A 21,179-nucleotide genomic window follows, 5' to 3' on the forward strand; every position below is an offset into this window, starting at 1 on the left:
ACCTCCAATTTTCTTTTGAGATACCAAAAGCATTTGGTAAGTTCTGCCTTCTCCGCATAGTTTTAAACCGCGCAAAAATATTCCTGTATTAGTAGCCACCACCCGAGTATCTCGCGATGCGCAGAACGTACGCGCAGTAACAATAGTAGGCACCATCCTTAAGTGCTAAATATCATCTGACATTTGAAATCAATGCCTTGTTGGAGTGAAAGAATACTCGAGTTTGAACTGTCAAATTGGTGGGTCGCAAATATGGTTCAAAAATTCAGTAATTCCTGAAACATGAAAGGACAAAGTAGCATTTTACTGATGTATTATTTGGCGAGCTGTCAAGTTAATGTTTACAATTCATTCACCATATACTGTATACATTTTCCGCGAAAAAAGATTATTCCTAAGCCGTGATAAAATTTGACAAATCTTTTGGCGCTTGCTAATATCTCATTATTGGTGTTCTATCACACTGCCGAGGGTTCGTTAGTTCCAGAAACCAATCTTTTCATAGTCGTCAAACTGATTAATTGCGTCGGACGCAGGTGAACCCCCATCATAAATGCAAAAATATTCGAGCTCTTCTCTGCAATCAATTTTGGATGGATACCAGATTGGCCGACCCCGACCTCCAAAGATTCCTCGTTCGTTCTTCGCAGGGGCTATTGTTGCGGGAGTCTGGAACATACGTTGGCCTCGATTTGACGAGGACTCCTCGCCTCGCATTTATGACAAATAATTGATAAATCAACAAATCATGCCTATCGTCGCGTGCCAAAGTAATGCAATTTGGTTCGATCCTCGATTTATCATCGATTTATCATCGAATTAACGGTTCTAAAGTGCGCATGGTGCTCTTCGACTTTAGGAAAGCTTTCGATCTTATCGACCACACCATTCTCATGGCTAAGCTTATGGATTATGAGCTCCCACCTTGGGTGCTGGACTGGATTGCAGATTTTCTTACTGACAGGAAGCAACGAGTAAAACTCGCCCACGATTGCTACTCGGATTGGGGTCCTGTCAGGGCTGGTGTACCGCAGGGGACCAAACTGGGGCCCTGGCTTTTCCTGGTCACGATAAACGACATCAATGTCAATGGCGTCAACCTTTGGAAGTATGTCGATGATACATCGATGGCCGAGACAGTCCACAAGGGCCAACAAAGTTGAATACAAGCTGCTGTAGACGACCTAGTTAGGCAAGCCGAAATAGATAAGTTCCAATTGAATGAGAACAAGTGTAAAGAGTTGCAGATAAGTTTCTCAAAGTCTGTAGATCCCTTCGAAGCAGTTACTATTAACAACAAACCAATAGAGCTTGTAACTAGCGTAAAACTTCTTGGTCTCCCAATTTTTTTTAGTCTTCGACTAAAAAAAAATGTAAATAAAAAAAAATGATTATGCTGTCTCGTTCAATCAGTCAAAACACGAACTGAACTCAATGGAGGGGAAAATTTCCGCACAGCTTCGAATAATTCTCATGCATTACTGTCATATTAACCCCTATCCCACGCGGGCTGTAATTTCCGAGTTGCTGTGAACATCATTATGAAAGCGGGGCATATGAATAAAAGCTAATTTTCATCACAAAAGCTTCGCACTTAGCCTCGCTTGCACAACGTCGTTTAACTCGGAAATGTCTATTGCATCCCACGCGGGATACTTTTGGATTGAGTTAAGGTCACGTGATCACTTACCAGTAAGAGCGAATGACAGTTGAAGTTTTGACTGCTGTATAACAAAATTGTATACAGTACCCTCCCTGAAGTAAGCGCCCTCTTGGTGATACGGCGCGCAGCAGAAACTGGAATAACTACTAGCCCTGACTCTTGCGAAACATTTGGATGCAGGAGACAACAGTCACCACACGACGCAAAATAAACTAAATATGTATTTGCTTCAAACACTTTTTTCCTTACTGTTGTATTTTCCTCTCCCAAGCCTAATTTAACTAGGAGAGCTCTTCAACCAGTGTTATAAATTCTACTTCCCCCTATTTTATTTAACTGCACAGAGGTAATAATAATAATAATAATAATAATAATAATAATAATAATAATAATAATAATAATTTAATAATTTAGTGGTAGTGGCCAACACGAAAGCCTTGCTCCTTTGGCCACTACGCACTTCTTCATTAGAAGGTAAAATCATTCAATAAACTGCTCTGCATGTTTAATTTTTTTCTTATATAAAATATGTTTTATTTGGTTCGAATAAGTGTGAATAAAATGGAATTGAATTGAAACTGTTCCGAATACGTTCCGTTGCCGGGTCTCTTGTCAAAATGCACGTGCCAGACGTCACTTTACGTTTAAATAAACCAACCTGATTGCAGTACTGAAACTACGGCAAACGGCTTATTTATTTGGCCCTCCAACTCTTGCCATTAAGAGGTTAGACATAATGCACGAGGATACTATAAGAGAAAGTTGAACGTACGGAACGTTACCTACCAAGGACAATATATTCCCTAATGTTGATTATAAAAAGCCAAGATAATGCGAATTTTAAAATAAGAGCCCCTGGTACTCCTTAAAGAAAATTAGGTGACTTCCTAACGAAACCGTGGTGCGCATTTAACTTCGCGATCGTACATGACCAAGCCGGGTGTCTGAGTTGTTGGTGCTTAAAATGTTCGATACTAAATGAAAAAGGAACCAGGGTCTCCATCCAGGGATATAGCCACACCCCAACTGACCTTTAACATAAACGAACTTAAGCTTCTGTATATAAGTTGTATTAAAAGGCAAGTACCGTTTAACAATTATTCTACGAGCGCACGCTGGATATGAGATCAGAAGGAGTGGCGCAGCCCCGAGTTGGCTATAATGAACTCGTATCCCCTCGACAGAACGAAGGGCTATCGCTCGAAACGTCAGCACTCGAATCTCTTTACGGTGGCCAAATCACCTTTAGTTATCAACTCTGCTTACAAAACCAAACATGAGTTTCTACTCCGCCATCGACAAAGCAACACAGTTTCTTAAGAAACCAAACTGATTGCAGGGCTGACACTACGGCAAAAGGCTTGTTCATTTGGGTCAATATTTTAATATTTCTTTAGAAACTAATTCTCTTCTGTTCTGTCCCTGACTTGTTTGAATCATTCACATCAGCACGGCAGTAATAGCCCTTCGCTAGAGAGGCGGCCAGGACCCCAGTGCTTTAAACCCAAGGGCCCAGTTGTTCTAAAGCTTATTAACGCTAATCCACTATTAACAGTTAACCGAGGTTTTCAACTCGCTCATTAAAGATGATTTTAAAAGCTCATCTTAATCTAATGGTAATGAAAAGTCTAAGGCAAAACTGAGGGTCAAAAATCTCTTGGACGAACCCTTGCGGATTAGTAACTATACTCCAGTCAAAGTTCACGTTAACCCAGGATTAGCTTATAATCGGGGCCCAGGTCCATCTTGTTCATGCGTTAATTGATAGCTGGTATAAACAGTCCTCAGCATGGGTACGTAGGTGGACCATTTGACGGAAGCGCGACGCCACACACACAATTTTAATGAAAAGAAAACCAAAAGAAGAAGAAGAAAAACGGAAAATACACTGCAAGGAAACCACTGCGAGGATCACACACTGAACTGAACTGTTTTAATTTTGTAAATCCATTAAATCTTTCAAATCATATCATATCATATCATATCATATATCTACCAACTTACAAAACACTCACAATAAAGCGATCAACTTTTCTTTGCAAATACAAACATCCTACGTCGTGCAGGAAACTTAATAGTATAAATCTATTGTTAATAGTAGAATATATTATATATTCTTTTAACAAGCGAATTCAAGTCTTGGACGGCGTACAAAGGTAGGTGGTAGATGCACGCCGTTTCTTCCTCTTCACGATATTTGTCTATGTGACATGCTCAATTCAAACCATCAACAATGCATCAAGAGAAAACAAAGAAAATCACGACTGTGAAGGAGGTTTGCAAATGTGATCTTAATTACCTTAAAATTTGGTGACCTTTTGCTTTGAATTTCTCCAAGAATTATTAGCGATTTGAGAAGATACATCATACACTAAAAGAGTGTTTCACTCGATTTTCAAAAGTTGGTTTTCAACCCACTCTTCGGTTTTTGGAAATCTAATAAAACATTGTCTCTTCCTCGTGTTTAATATATTACGTAAAGTCAATCCATTTAGTTCTACCATGTCGTCATGCAACTGAAGGTGCATATATATAGAAGATGTCAAAAGCTAAAATTGAACAAATATCAGTGAGGGTAGAAAAGACTCGCAATATCAATCTAAATCATTCAAAGAAACAAGCATACACGAGAACTAGCTAAAATTGCGTGGTTGTTTTTTTAACTATCAAACTGCTTAAGGTCCTTACACCCAGGACACCAACTGTTACATAACTCTACAGGTTTTGTTTCACGTACGGAGGTTTTTTTTCTACAACTACAAAAATGATAAGTACAAAGTTAACACAAAAAGAGAATGTCTCCATAGGCGTTTTGATGCTGATCTGTAAACTCACACTCATTCCCAGATGTTAAAGCTGCAAAAAAACACACAAGCCTTTAAGTTTTTGTTTTCTTCGACGAGTTCAAATTTACTTTACTGATCTAAGTCAATGTTGAAATTTTGTGGTTGCAATTACATATTTTTCAAATTTTCAATACCAAGATGGAGTTTGGCTCTTCTTTGTCCAAGTTCTTAAACTTCAAGCAACCGAGATAATTTCCGTTTATTTTGCTGAATTCCTATATCACTAGGATTCACACGACGTCCGCTAGAAAGCTTAGTCTGGTCATCATACTTTGAGGCAGAAAAACAACAACAACAAAAACAAATCGTTCATTTACCTGAGAGACAGGGTAATCCCCATTGCCATGACAAGAGTTGAAATTATGTTGGAAACTAAAAATAAACGGAAGCGTTAACAATGCAAATAATCAGTATTTTGTTCAGAATATTTAAGTAAAATAGTTAAAATGTTAGTTCCTGCATTCCCGTATAAAAAAAAATTCCTTCATTTACCCTCGGCAGTGTTTACAGCACAAGTGCTAGTGGGGCCGAGCATTAAACGTGACAAAGAAATTAATTTAAATTGAAAATTACATGGTTAAAAATCCCAGCTGGTAGGAGGCAGACCAGCTGGCTATTTACAAGCGCGGCCGAGGAGTTAAACATGGGGCTACTGAGAAACAACTCCATCTAGTGGTCAGAGCGGGACTTGAACCGGGGACCACCGGATTTCAAGTCCGGCGCCCCACGCTGCCTCCTCGACCACGCTGCCGCATCATTTTATGACGTTTTAAAAAGGCAAATTTGTGTAAGCTAACACAGTTTGATCTGTTTTAACTGAAAGACTAAGTTGTCGAACTGATTTTAGGGGACGAAATCTTATTCCCCGAATTTCACGAGCTGTTGTTGGCTTTCAGAAAATGCTAGCCGACCTTTTTTAGCACTTTTATCAATGCGTTTCAGTGGCCAGTCCAAAAACAACATGCAGGGATTAGTTTTTCAGAGTTGTGGAAGTTTGAGGTGACCTTTCGCTAAAGAAAATGCTAGTTTTTCTTCACAATTTAATCCAAATTTCTGCATGAGACGGATAATGTCTTTCCGAACAGATATTACACCAAAATGAACCGTTGCCAGTGCCCCCGTTAAAAGGTCAACCAAGGTCAACCTTATTTTAGCATTTAGCCAGTGAGCCAGTGGAATCAAAACTACCAACGAAAATGACCAGGCAATTAAAATGCACACCCAACAGTCGAATATAATAATTTTCCAAAAAAATATTTTAAAGTTGAAATATGCATAGCAATTTTTTCGTGTTATTAGGCTCGATTAGGGATGGAGCGTCTCCTTCGTCTACGCAATTATTACAAGCACGCGAGCAGCCTTGTACACTCGACAATTTTCGTATTCTCGTTTGTACGACGAAAATTTTGAACTCTTTCCTTGGCAGGTCTCCATGTTCAAATTTTTGAATATTTTGAAACAAAACTTGTTCATCCCTTCTCCTATGCATAACCAGTCCAGAATACTAAACTAAGTTCAAATGTTTTCAAGAGGACCGTTAAGTACTATGGCAAATCGTTCGGCTAGCTTATGCGTTGTACGGGACAACTTTGCAATTAGAAGCATACGATGTAATGGCACATGATGAACCATATACGCCCCCTAATACCATTAAGTGTACCTTGTTGCAGAGAAGGAAGACTATCGATTTGTTTGTTTATTTATATATTTATATATTTATATATTTATATATTTACATATATTTATATATTTATTTATTTATTTATTTCTATTTACTCTTGCTTGCACTTGTCGGTGTGGCTACTTTAAAAGAAAATAACAAAAGACCGTTAAAAAAAATGCCTCAAACCATACTACATGTTCCATGAGTACCGGCTTTCGGGACTTTAGTCTCACAGCACACATGAGTGCACCGTCTTCAAGACAGCTCTACATGATCAACATTTCCTTTCCTACGACTTTAAACAATTCATATTTCCATGTGCACAACCCGGGGGGGGGGGGGGGGAACTTGACCCATGTTTGGGTATAGGGGTGCCGCTGGGGGTTTGAAACCCTGACCCTGTTTAGGACGAAAATAACCTTAAATACCTACCCTGTGTGGGACAGACCCCTCTATTTTAAGAGCCTATTTAGGGCAAAGGACAACATCTATCTCTTGTGTTACACAGGTGTTTATTGGCAATAGTAATAACATTTGAAGGCCCACTGTCACTTACCGGACGTGACGTTCCACGCATTGAAACGCGAATACCAATCACAACAGATAAAATAATACACTCCCCAGAAGTGATGGCGAAAAATCCCAAAATTTCGCATTAACAGCGGTGAACCTTAAGTGGAAACTCAATTGACGTGAAGCATTGTTTACTAAAATAAATACAGACTAAAGTCTCTGATTTCGGATTGCCAAATACAAGACGACAGTCTTGCATGCAACCATACCCTGTCTAGGACCGGTCCAGGGCAGACTCGTTTGAAATTATATAGCCTGTTCAGGGCAGAGACGCCAAAAACCATACCCTATCCAGCGGCACGTCCCCGTATTGCCGATATAGGCGAGTATACCCCCCCCCCCCCCCGGTGCACTTTATTTATTTATTTATTTATTTATTTATTTATTTATTTATTTATTTATATATTTATTTATTTATTTATTTATTTATCTATCTATTTATTTATTTAGTTGTTTATTTATTTCTACTTACCCTTGCTTGCAGCTGTCGGTGGCAGTGTCGTTGGGGCTAGTTTAACAGAAAATAACAAAAGACTGTTAAAAAAAATACCTCAAACCATACCACATGTTCCATGAGTACCGGCTTTGGGGACTTTAGTCTCACAGCACACATATGTGCACCGTCTGCAAGACAGCTCTACATGATCAACATTTCCAAGATATTAAAGACGACTTTAAACAATCCAGTTTCATATTTCCATGTGCACAACGAAGATATCATGATGAGTCCAATTTCTCCTTGGCAGTCTTTCTGGTAATAGGAAAAGCTATTCAGGAGTTTAGTAAACCAAGACTAGAAAAACTAACTTTTCAGTTTTAGAACAAGTTACAGTCAATTCAAGTTACGCGTGACCGGGTGTCAACAAAACCTTGGCTAGGCCATGACCTACCCTACGGCCCAGCAATTTTTTTTTTTTTGGCTGGAAATGAAAGAAAAAGGAAACGAGGGTCAATTACAAAAATATGAAGCAGTAAACAGAGCGAAAATTTTTTAGCTAATGCATCGTGAGGGCCTTAATAGTACCAGCTCACTCGTCCCAGTCTATTGGAAGTTTACAAAGCACTGAAGGAGGGTGGGTGTCACCACGAGAACTTAAATCGCAAACGTGAAATGAAAGGTGAGTAAAATGCGTTCAAGAATTGAGAACATTTTGCTACGTTGGTTAGTGGACGAGGGAAGTTTGCTTTTTATTGGAAACTAATTCGTTCTTAACATTAATTGTTCATTTAACCCTTTTAGGACCGAATTTTTGTACAGGAAATATCGCACTTTTTGTCCCAATTAGCCTTTTTCGGAGTCGGATTGTTGTCAATTAGCAGTGAAATGGGCTCAAAATTGCCACAAAACCCGTAAATTTCCCTGTTCATATGAGCTGAATAGGACTCCTTTTATCTTCACGCGCATGCGCATAACCCGAAATTTTACTTTTTTACTAACAAAAATCGGTCCAGTTTCCGATCTTCTTTCTTTTCGCAAAAAGCCTGCTGAGGCCCTTGAGTAAACTGTGCACGACCACAGCTATTTCAATTAACGTTGTTGGATTGTAGCTTCAAGCCTAGACCGCAAGGTGATACAGGATTTTTTGCACATAACTGTACAAAAACTACCAATATCTCGTCCTTACAGACAAGAAAACGTGGAGGCCAACGTTTATGGTATATTCTTTCAACTTCTTGCATCCCATCGAGGATGGATTTACATCTACCCATGCCACCTTTCAGTCGTTGGCTTTAATCCGACCACAGGCAGACCACCCTCTGTTTGTGGGCTGTAATGACTGTTTGCAACTTAAGACTTTATATTCACGCGACACGATCGGTTGAAATTTTTACTGAGTAGACAGACTGAGTACAGATATTTAAAGTCGCCTTTTAACCTTTTTGTTAAAATAAAGTTTCAAGGAAATGTTGATTGAGTCACGCGTGGTGTTTTTCTGCCATTTCGAGCCGTAGAAACCCTTCAACAGTCTATCGCACTGCAACAGATTTTATAAATGGGTCTGATTTTCGCCCTTTCGCAATCCCATCACATCACGTTGTCGAATTGATGCTTAAACGTTACTCGGAAATCTACCTCACAAAAATTAAAGATTTGATTCTCAATTTTTACTAAACGTTTTCATTAAGGGAAGCTTTTTGCCTGTTTTCTTCTTGTTTTTTGTTTTGTTTTGGCGAAACGGGAACAATTTGTAATCTTACACTTTTATTGAAATTACATAACGTGAATAGAAAACGTGAGGTCAGGCCACGTTATCTTAATGGAATTTCCAGTACAACGATAAGTAGCGTAACACAAGGGAAACAACATAACGCTATCTTTGTGACTCAAACTATTCCATTAGCTAGGATAGTTTTATAAATCTGCGAAGCATACAATGGGAATAAATGAGTAAACAACACTTGTCAGCACTGAGACACACGTACCATCCCCGTGGTATGGCCAATACCGTACGCATGCGCACAACCATATCACCCGGTGTGTCTCAGTGCTGATAAGTGTTGGAATAAATGAGGCCACATTAAGCATCCCGTGAAAATGCCATTAGGGGCATCTTGTTCCAGAATGAATTAGAGAGGTAAATTCTGGTAGTAAAGATTACGTGCCCTAAGTACGATAACCAACAATAGCTCGGCCCGTGCTTAGGGCAGGCTACAAATAAGGTGAGGTCAGGTGAACATTCGACCTCAAAAAATAACGAGAGTGAAAACGCCGATAAAGACAAAAGCTAAAGCTGACGAGGTCGGGAAAGCTGCCATGTCTTGACAAGTTTCAGGTAAACCTAGCCTCACAAAGGATAGGCGACAGTCCTAATGTTAGCGTAATTTTGACCAATTTTTAACACTTCTGTATCTACGGTTAGACCAGGCCGAAGGTCTTCGTCTAAGTTTTCATCCTAGTGTGTTTACGCTTGCAATGTTTATGCGTGCCCTTACTTAATTCGGACGACGGGTGAACTTTATACGCCAGAGTAGAAATGCGAAGTGAATAGCTACAGAAGAAAAAGAAAACATTCCCATGTGACCTTGCACAGAGAAAGCCACCAATATCGAAATCATCAGCACTGGTCCAGGAGACATGTTTGCAGTAAGATTGTTGTAAAGCGAAATTTGTTAAAAACCATCAAGAAATAATCCTTCTTGGAGAACGTAAAAAAATACAAAGAAGCAAATTCAAAGGGAGTTTTACAAAGTTATTTTCCTAGACATGAGCAATTTTTGACAACAAAAAAGTACACATATATAGCAATCAAACGATTTTCCTACTATGATGCTTAAACAAAATCCTACCATTGATGTTTTAAATAAGCCGTGCATAAAAAAACAAAATGAAAAATATGCTACCTCCAAAATTGTACTTCCGTGAACTGGCATTTTACAGTTTCGTATACAAAAATTGTGCAATAAAGTAATGCATCAATCATACAAAATAATTCAAGAAGTAAAATTTATGCTCACCGACGCTACAATTCTTTCCAGTATAACCAGCAGTACGTATACAGTTGCAAGTATAATTATTTACAGCGTCAGTGCAAATTCCTCCATTCTGACACGGCTGATCAGCACAGTCATCAATATCTGACAACAAAGAAGTACACATAAAGTCATCAAACGTCTATGATGCTTAAACAAAATCCTACCATTTTTATTTCGACACTTATGTTTTAAATGAGCCGTGCATTAAAAAAAAAAAAAAAAATGAAAAATATGCTACCTCTAAAATTGTACTTCCGTAAACTGGCATTTTACAGTTTCGTATACAAAATTTGTGCAGTAAAGTAATGCATCAATCATACAAAATAATTCAAGAAGTAAAATTTATGCTCACCGACTCTACAATTCCTTCCAATATAACCAGCAGCACAGTTGCAAGTATAATTATTTACAGCGTCAGTGCAAGTTCCTCCATTCTGACACGGCTGATCAGCACAGTCATCAATATCTGACAACAAAGAAGTACACATAAAGTCATCAAACGATTTGTCTACTATGATGCTTAAAAAAAATCCTACCATTTTTATTTCGACACGGATGTTTTAAATAGGCCGTGCAAAAAAAAAAAAAAAAAAAAAATGAAAAAGATGCTACCTCCAAAATTGTACTTCCGTGAACTGGCATTTTACAGTTTCGTATACAAAAATTGTGCAATAGTGTAAAGCAACAGTCATACAAAATTATTCAAGAATTAAAATTTATACTCACCGACGCTACAATTCTTTCCAGTATAACCAGCAGCACAGTTGCAAGTATAATCATCTACAGCGTCTATGCAATTTCCTCCATTTTGGCACGGCTGATCAGCACAGTCATCAATATCTGACAACAAAGTAGTATACATAGTCATAAAACGACTTTACTACAATAATGGTTAAACAAAATCCTACAAACCCGAAAGCCGCGGCATGAATGTAAGTGGTAAGTTAGTCTTTCCTACTACACACCTTTGTAGGTATATTTCTTTATATTTTTACACCGATGTTTGAAATAAGCTACAAATCAAAAAGATAAAAATACACTTCCTCAAGAGCTGTACTTCCGTAAACTGGCATTTTACAGTTCCCTGTACAAAAATTGTCGACTAAAGTTATGCATCAATCATACAAAATAATTCAAGAAGGAAAATTTATACTCACTGACGCTACAATTCTTTCCAGTAAAACCAGCAACACAGTTGCAAGTATAATCATTTACATCGGCAGTGCAACTTCCTCCATTCTGGCACGGCTCACTATGACACGGACCGCCGGCATCAATACCTGACAACAAGCAAAGATGCATTGCCATAAAACGACTTTGTAACCTGAAGCAATTAGATTCTTCAAGCCTGAACAAATCTGTACAAAAACTGACTAACTTTTTTTTAAACAATATTTTATTTTGCGAAACAAATGACAAGAACACACACTAATTCTGTGAGGAAAAGGGGTGATGAGCTTCTGACTGAAATAATTTTGGTGACTGGGAAACGAAATAATAAGATTTTTTAACTGAGAAAATAATAGCGTGACGAAATGAGAAATAACGAGCTTTTCTTGACTGGAATAATTATGAAATCATGGAGATCTTACAGCAGGAATAATGGAATAAAAAGCCCATCATAATTCCCCTTCAGTTCCCGATTTTCCGGCGTCCGAGTTTGTGTTTACATGAAAACTTGAGCAACCAGAGTCAATGAGGTCGTCCCACGCAGGTCACAGAAGTAATAATCGCCGGTCCCAAGATATTGAACCACACGCAAAGTTACAGCGAGAAAAATGGCCATAGACAAACAAAAAAAATACAAGTTTCTTCAAATATTTGTTTGGAAAACGCGGGCCCTCAGCATGAAGACAGATATGGTATATATATACTGCAACTGATACGAATGTGGAACAAGATCAAAAGCGGTTAACATCAACACAGAATTTAATCGTACCATATAAATGGCCAAAAAATAAATGTTTGGCGGGTTTGCTTCAATTAGCCTTTGTACAGCCGCCCCGAGAAGGGTTTCTAGGGCTCAGAATGGCAAAAAAACACCACAACATTTTCTTGAAACTCTATTTCAACAGAAAGGTAAAAGGCGACTTTAAATATCTCTACTCAGTAAAAATTTCAACCGGTCGTGTCGCATGAATATTAAGTCTCAAGTTTCAAACAGTTATTACACCACACAAACAGAGGGTGGTCTGCCTGTGATTTAATCCGTTCTTAATGACTAAATCAAATGATGCTTTGACGTCACACAGGTAGGGGTGAGTGGGTCCCCTCCCTTGCGATATACGAGACAAGAATGGATTTTGATTGGCCTGCTTTTGTTGAAAACAATCAGAACAATACATCCCGAGTAGGAGAGGGGAGAGTTTAATGAATAAATTAATGTGCAGATTTGCGGCTACCATGATAAACAAGATGCCTGCTATACTGGCATTACGCGTGATGCTGGGGCTGATTCATTTATTCCAACTGTATGCTTCGCCGATTGATAAAACTATCCTTGCTAATGGAATAGTTTGAGTCACGACGATCGCGTTACGTTGTTTTCCGTGTGTTACGCGACTCAGACTATCAGCGGAAATTTGTCAAATTCCATTACGATAACGTAAGCTTCTCAATGACCTCTTTTCTGTCTCGCGTCGTGGCCTAAGACTGTCAAACAAAGCACGATTCCTTCACTAAGAACTCACCAATTTCCACCGTTTTACGTGTCGGGTGCTTCTTAGAAGTTATTCTTTCGATTTACCGCTTCAAAATGGTGAAATTTCCCTTTGAAAACGGCACACTTGAGTCCAGAACATGTTAAAACAATATGGCGCGACTTTAATAAATATATCAAATGATGCATTGACGTCACACAGGTAGGGGTGAGTGGGTCCCCTCCCTCGCGATGTAAGCGACAAGAATGGATTTTGATTGGCCTGCTTCTGTTGAAGACAATCAGAACAATACACCCCGAGTAGAAGAGGGGTGAGTTTAATGAATAAATTAATGTACCGATTTGTAGCTACGAGGAAGAAAAAAAGAAAGAAAAAAAAAAAAAAAAAGAAATCGACCCGTTTTTAGACACGGTATGCCCCTTCAGGGCATCCCGCGTAAAAAAAAAAAAAAAAGAAATCGACCCGTTTTTAGACACGGTATGCCCCTTCAGGGCATCCCGCGTAACAAGATGCCTATACTGGCATTTACGCGAGATGCATTTATTCCAACTGTATGCTTCGCAGATTTATAAAACTATCCTTGCTAATGGAATAGTTTGAGTCACGAAGATCGCGTTAAGCTGTTTCCCTTGTGTTAAGCTTCTTAATGTCTAACCGGAAATAGCGGAAATTCCATTACGAGAACGTAAGGTTCTCAATGACCTCTTTTCAGTCTGTCATCGTGCTTCTAAGGCTATCAAACAAAGCACCATTACTTCGCCAAGAACTCTCCAATTTGCACCGTTTTAAATGTCGAGTTCTTCTTAGAAATTATTCTTTCAAATTTAATCTGGTTTTGATAAATAAATCAAATGATGCTTTCACGTCACACAAGTTGGGGTGAGTGGGTCCCCTCCCTCGCCATATAAGCGACAAAAAAGGATTTTGATTGGCCTGCTTTTGTTGAAGACAATCAGAACAATACATCCCGAGTAGGAGAGGGAGAGTTTAATGAATAGTTAATGTACAGATTTGTAGCTACTACGAAGAAAAAAATCGACCCGTTTTTAGCCACGGTATGCCCCTCAAGACATCCTTCGTAATCAAAGAAGTAAATTGTAGTAGTAAAGAATACGTGCTTTAAGCACGATAACCCTTCTTAGGCTACAAATTAAGTGAGGTGATACGAAAATATCGACCTCAAAAAATAATGATAGTGAAAATGCCGATAAAGACAAAAGCTTAAGCTTATCTTTTCTAATGACGAGGTCAGGAAGGCTGCCAGTTCAATCCTGTGTCTTGATCAGTTTCACGGAATACTACATGAGCTGTACAAAGGATAGGCGACAGTTTAATATAGAATGTAGACTTAACACTTCTGTATGTTAGACCAGGCCGAAGTGCTTCCTGTAAGTTGTCATCCTGTTGTGTTTACGCTTGCTATTGTTTATGCGTGCCTTTACACTTAACTCGTTTACTTAACTCGGACGACGGGTGATTTTTACAAGCCAAAGTAGAAATGCTAAGTTAATAGCTACAAAAAAAAAAAAAAAGAAAACATTCCTGACCTTGCACAGAGAAAGCCACCAATATCGAAATCATCAGCACTGGTCCAGAAAACATGTCTGCAGTAAGGATTGTTTTGACGATTGTTGTAAAGCCGAGCGATCGAACGGGGAAATTTAAGCTCGATACAAAGTTCAACTGAAAGTGAAACTGACATGTGACACTGATCAGCGTTTGTTTAATCTGGCAAAGTTTGATAATGTTTTGTTTCCTGTTTATCGATTTCTATGTAACTTTATCCTTCAAAGTGCATGGAAGCATTTTTTTTTTCAGGTCTGATTGCGCAATTAATTTGTATTCAGGTATTTATCTGATGGTCTCCTTAACTATACTGAAAGAATCATCTTCGTCGCTGTTGTTTATCTTTTCTAAACTACCTAAATTTTCTATTTGATCTGGACATATCTGTTATATACAGTCAAACCGCTGATGATAGGGGCGACGGGCTCTGTAAAACGTACGTATTCCATTAACAACTCGGCATGTAGTATTTTAAGGAACACCGGAACACCGGAACATCACGGAACACCCCCCAAAACTCGGAAAATCTCACCAAGAAAACTCGGAACATTCCCCAAAAACCCGGGACACCCCCAAGAAAACCCGGAACACCTTTCAGAAAACCCGTAACAGCGCAAAATCTCTAAGAACAAAAGACTCAGAACACGTATAAAAAATAGGGAACGCAAAGAAATATGAAAATGAGAAACCTGAGTAGGAACAATTTAAAATACCTAAGACACAAGACGTTCAATTATATCTCACCATGTGTTGCTTATTTTTTAATGACACAACACTTTCGTGCCGCTGTCACGGCAAATCTGGACCAAGCGCTTATTATAGAGTAACTACCAGATTGCAGTAATTACGTTCCTTTTCTAATTCAGTAAAACCAAACATTATGGCCCGACATAATGTAATTTATATTGAGGCGTGGTAGTCACGTGATAATCCGGTGGAAGTGGGTCGTACCAGGTGCGGATAGCACCGTTAGGTAGCCAATGAGCTTAAGGCAAATGATAACTGTGGTTATGAAATAGAAATTTCGCCGAGGTAGTCGTCCTCACTTCTCCTGGCCATCAGATGTGGTTTGTGGCGAAATTTTGTCGCCCCATTTATCATCATGAGATTGTACTTTAATTTTTATTGCTGTTTTATGAGTTTGATAATTTGTTCAATTAAACTTGCCACAAACCGTGGCCAAATTTATTCCAACAAAGTTGTCTGTTATTCTCGCTTCTGGGAAATCTGCTAGTAACTGTGTTTTCAACCAGGCTCGCGCTTTAACTGCACCTTTTGTTTAATGAGAACATGCGTCGATATAAATACTGATTAAAATAAAGTTTCGCGTTTTAAAAGTACAGTTTTGTAGACCGACAGTTAACAAACTACTCGGAACCCTCTGGCACATTTGTTGAATTCGTGAATGGAAAGAAGACGGTTCAGCGGTAGCTTGAGAACGAGGCTGGGCCACACAAGACTGGCGTCTCCGGCTGTCATAAAAGATCGTAATTTCAAGGAATTCTGTATTGCTACCTAGAGAATTTTTTTCGTTAAAAATTTAGAAGTTGGTATTGTATTTTAACATTATTTTTTTACCCGTCACAAAAGCAACACGGTTGCATTTTTTGAAAGCACAATAGAACAAGCAGGTGCACATGTAAGATTTGCTGTCAGACTGACTGAATGTAACAAGTATTTACATTATATTGCGTGCTATTTTTCACTGGATTTGGCCTTTATCCCTTATGCTATTCAATCTAGCCTCATGAGACACTTTGAGCTGTCAAATTGGTGGGGCGCAAATATGCTTCAAAAATTCAGTAATGCCTGAAACATGAAAGGGCAAAGTAGCATTTTACTGATGTATTATTTAACGAGCTGTCAAGTTAATTTTTACAATTCATTCACCATATACTGTATACATTTTCCGCGAAAAAGGATTATACCTAAGGCGTGACAAAATTTGACAAATCTGTTGGCGCTTGTTAATATCTCATTATCGGTGTTCTATCACACAGCCGAAGGTTCGCTAGTTCTAGAAACTAATCTTTTCATAGTTGTCAAGCTGTTTAATTGCTTCGGACGCAGGTGAACTCCCATCATAAATGCGAAAAAATTCAAGCTCTTCTCTGCAATCAATTTTGGAAGGATGCCAGATTGGCCGACCTCGACCTCCGAATCTTCGCAGGGGCTATTGTTGCGGGGGTCTGGAACATATGTTGGCCTCGATTTGACGAGGACCCTTCGCGTCGCATTTATGACAAAACTTTGATAAATTAACAAATCATGCCAATCGTCGCGTGCCGAAGTAATGCAATTTGGTTCGATCCTCGATTTATCCTCGACAATCTGTTATTGTTATGTTTATATACAGCGTAGAATTTTGTTGTCAACTTATTTTTGGTCTTCGACTTAAAAAAAAATTAAATAAAATACCCGCGCGGGCTATAATTTCCGAGTTGCTGTGAACATCATTATGAAAGCGAGGTAAATGAATAAAAGCTAATTTTCATAATAAAAGCTTTGCGCTTAGCCTCGCTTGCATAATGTCGTTTAACTCGAAAAGGTCTATTGCATCATACGCGGGATACTTTTGGATTTAGTTAAGGTCACGTGATCACTTACCAGTAAGAGCGAATGACAGTTGAAGTTCTGGCTGCTGTATAACAAGATTGTATACAGTACCCTCCCCGGAGTAAGCGCCCACTTGGTATTACGGCGCGCAGTAGAAACTGGGATAACTACTAGCCCTGACTCTTGCGAAACATTTGGATGCAGAGGACCACAGTTACCACACGACGCAAAATAAACTGTTCCGAATACGTTCCGTTGCCGGGTCTCTTGTCAAAATGCACGTGCCAGACGTCACTTTACGTTTAAATAAACCAAACTGATTGCAGGACTGACACTACGGCAAAGGGCTTATTTATTTGGCCCTCCAACTCTTGGCAATAAGAGGTTAGAACAAATGCACGAGGATACTATAAGAGGAAGTTGAACGTACGGAACATTACCTGCCAAGGACAATATATTCCCTAATGTTGATTATAAAAAGTCAAGATAATGCGAATTTTAAAATAAGAGCCCCTGGTACTCCTTGAATAAAATTAGGTGACTTCCTAACGAAACCGTGGTGTGCATTTAACCTCGCGATCGCACATGACCAAGCCGCGTGTCTGAGTTGTTGGTACTTTAGAATGTTCGATACTAAACGAAAAAGGGAACCAGGGTCTCCACCGGGGAGATACCCACACGCCAATTAACCTTTAATATAAACAAACTTCTGTAAGTAGTATTAAAATGGAAGTACATTTAACAATTATTCTACGAGCGCGCACTGGATATGATATCAGAAGGAAGCGCGTAGCCCCGAGTTGGCTATAATGATCTCGTAACCCTTCGACAGGAAGAAGGGCTATCGCTCGAAACGTCAGCACTCGATTTTCTTGACGGTGCCCAAATCACCTTATCCGCTCTGCTGATAAAACCAAACATGCGTTTCTACTCCGCCATCGACAAAGCAACACAGTTTCTTTTGAAACCAAACTGATTGCAGGGCTGACACTACGGCAAAAGGCTTGTTCATTTGGGTCAATATTTCAATATTTCTTTAGAAACTAAGGCCCGGGTCAAACGTCGTACTTCACATGAGCCGAACCTAATTACAGCTTAGGTCGACACAAATTTATTAAGTTCGCCCGGTTGAGTCAAACGTCGAACTTAATTCAGCAAAGCGGTCAAGAAATACCTGTGAAGGATATAAGAAAATTACAGAAAAAATTAAGAATATGCGATTTTTTAATAATAATAATAATAATAATAATAATAATAATAATAATAGTAATAATAATAGTAATAATAATAATAATAATAATAATAATAATAATAATAATAATAATAATAATAATAATAATAATAATAAAGAAAGCTTGCCAATTCGTCCAAATTTCTTCAAAAAACTTTTGCCTGTTAAGGACGGTGCCTACTAATGCCGAGGTAATTTTGCGCGGTTTATGACTATGCGGGAAAAGCAGATCTTAGAAAGGGCTATTGCAATCAAAACTGAAAATTGGGGGTAACCACGCATTTTTCATAGATAATCAAAAAATAAGCAATTATATCTGTAAAAAGCGCCAAAATATAAAGCAATGTATGGGATCCTTTTCTAAATTGAAGATTAATTATCTCTGAAAAATGCATGGTTACCCCCAATTTTCTATTGAGATACCAAAAGTATTTGCTAAGTTCTGTTTTCTCTGTATAGTTTTAAACCGCGCAAAAATATTCCTGTATTAGTAGGCACCACCCATAGGAAACCTGCGTATCTCGAGATGCACACAACGTATGCGCAGTAACAATAGTAGGCACCGTCCTTAATGTTAATATCTGTTCAGTTTAATTATGCAAAGGTAAACGACGAAAAAGAATCAACGGTTATAAAATGAGTTCAAGAATGTTGATTCTTGAGTATTAAGCGATAAAACTTATAGGTCTAAAATGTTTTTCGTGTCTTTTTGTGCCTGTTTTGAATTAGGCGAAAACCGTTGGAATTCGAAGTTGCGCCATTCTTCAGATTTTCTGATGTATGAATTATTTTATGCCAAGGGTTTTCAGCCAATCACTAGCATGTTATATTCAGAAATACATTAACGTAATTCATGCATTAGGTTCGGCTCATGTAAAGATCGGCGTTTGACCCAAAGTCGATCTTCAGCCGTTCTTCACGCCTAAACCAGGCGTGAAGAACGGCTCAGCCGATCCAAATAAAATTACCCGAACTTAATTGGGTCAAACGCCGAACTTCACATAAATTTAACTCATGTTAATTAGTTGAATTGAGTTCGACTCATGTGAAGTACGGCGTTTAACCCGGGCCTAATCCTTTTCTGATCTGTCCTTAACTTGTTTGAATAATTCACGTAAGCACGACCGGAATTGCCCTTCGCTAGGGAGGAGGCTGGGACCCCAGTGCTTTAAACCTCAGGGCCCGGTTGTCAGTATAAAGCCGATTAACGCTAATCCGCGATTAAAAGTTAACCGAGGATTTCAACTCGCTCATTAAAGATGATTTTAAAGGCTTATCTTAATCCAATGGTAAAGAAAAGTCTAAGGCAAAACAGAGGGTAAAAATGTTTTGGACGAATCCTTGCGGATTAGTAACTATATTCCAGTCAAAGTTCACGTTAACCCAGGATTAGCTAAATCGGGCTTTGAACAACTGGGCCCAGGTCCATATTATTTACGCGTTAATTGATAGCTGTTATAAACAGTCCTCAGTATGGGTACATGGGTGGACCATTTTACGGAAGCGCAACGCCACACACACAATGTTAATGAAAAGAAAACCAAAAGAAGAAGAAGAAGAAAAACGGAAAATACACTGCAAGGAAACTACTGCGAGGATCACACACTGAACGGAACTGTTTTAATTTTGTAAATCCATTAAAACTTTCATATCATATCATATCATATCATATCATATCATATCATATCATATCATATCATATCATATCATATCATATCATATCATATCATATCATATCATATCATATCATATCATATCATATCATATCATATCATATCATATCATATCATATCATATCATATCATATCATATCTACCTGACTTACAAAACACTCACAATAAAGCCATCAACCTCTATTTGCAAATACACGCATTCTATCTCGTGCAGGAAACATAATAGTATAAATCTATTCTTAATAGTAGAATATATTATATTCTTTTAACAAGCGAATTTAAGTCTTGGACGGCGTGCAAAGGTGGGTGGTAGACGCACGCCGTTTTTCTCCTCCTCAGAAGATATTTGTTTATGTGACATGCTCAATTTAAACCATTAACAATATATCAAGAGAAAACAAAGAAAATCACGACCGTGAAGGAGGTTTGCAAATAGGATCTTAATTACCTTAAAACTTGGTGAACTTTTGCTTTGAATTTGTCCAAGAATTATTAACGATTTGAGAAGATACATCATACACTAAAGAGTGTTTCACCCGATTTTCAAAGTTGGTTTTCAACCCACTCTTCGGTTTTTGGAAATCGAATAAAACATTGTCTCTTCCTTGTGTTTGATGTATTACGTAAGGGTCAATCCGTTTAGTTCTACCACGTCGTCATGCAACTGAAGGTGCATAGAAGATGTCAAAAGCTAAAATTGAACACACATATGAGTTCGCGAGGGTAGACAAGATTCGCAATAGCAATCTAAATCATTGAAAAAAATATAAAGTATACACGAGAACTAGTTAAAATTGCGCTGTTGTTTTTAACTATCACACTGCTTAAGGTCCCTTACACCAACTGTCACATAACTCTACAGGTTTTGTATTACGTATGGAGGGTTTTGTTACAACTACAAAAAATGATAAGTACAAAGTTAACACAAGAAGAGAATGTCTCCATAAGCGTTTTCATGCTGATCTGTAAAGTCACACTCATTCCCAGATGTTATAGCTGCAAAGAAACACACAAGCCTTTAAGTTTTTGTTTTCTTTAAAGCGTTTCATTTCTTTCTTGTTTTTTTTTTTTTTTTTTTTTTTACTTCACTGATCTAAGTCAATGTTGAAATTTTGAGGTTGCAAATACATATCTTTTAAATTTTCATTACCAAACTGGCTTTTGGCTCTTCTTTGTCCAACTTCTTTAAACTTCAAGCAACCGAGATAATTTCCGTTTATTTGCTGAATTCATATATCACTAGGATCCACACGACGTCCGCTGGATAGGTTAGT

At 38.3% G+C, this 21,179-nt stretch overlaps 2 protein-coding genes across 2 annotated transcripts in view; both read right to left on the reverse strand.

Annotated features, from left to right (window-relative positions):
* Positions 1-3,574: 3,574 nt before the first annotated feature.
* Positions 3,575-14,588, reverse strand: LOC146476242 (uncharacterized). Its single transcript, XM_085114784.1, has 8 exons — positions 14,427-14,588; positions 11,377-11,499; positions 10,946-11,059; positions 10,572-10,685; positions 10,202-10,321; positions 7,218-7,253; positions 4,827-4,881; positions 3,575-4,519 (listed from the first exon to the last, which is right to left on the reverse strand). The coding sequence occupies exons 1-8, from the start codon at positions 14,479-14,481 to the stop codon at positions 4,501-4,503; spliced, it is 636 nt and encodes a 211-aa protein (XP_084970910.1). The 5' UTR covers positions 14,482-14,588; the 3' UTR covers positions 3,575-4,500.
* A 5,245-nt stretch (positions 14,589-19,833) lies between these two features.
* LOC146476243 (uncharacterized) overlaps positions 19,834-21,179 on the reverse strand; it is a 49,555-nt gene continuing 48,209 nt past the window's right edge. The window contains exon 12 of the mRNA XM_085114780.1: positions 19,834-20,901. Coding sequence (XP_084970906.1) covers positions 20,883-20,901 — 19 coding nt within the window. The 3' untranslated portion in view covers positions 19,834-20,882. The remainder of the gene's footprint in view (positions 20,902-21,179) is intronic.

Source organism: Pavona decussata, unplaced genomic scaffold, assembly GCF_977016875.1.
Source record: "Pavona decussata unplaced genomic scaffold, jaPavDecu1.1 SCAFFOLD_78, whole genome shotgun sequence".
NCBI lineage: Eukaryota > Metazoa > Cnidaria > Anthozoa > Scleractinia > Agariciidae > Pavona > Pavona decussata.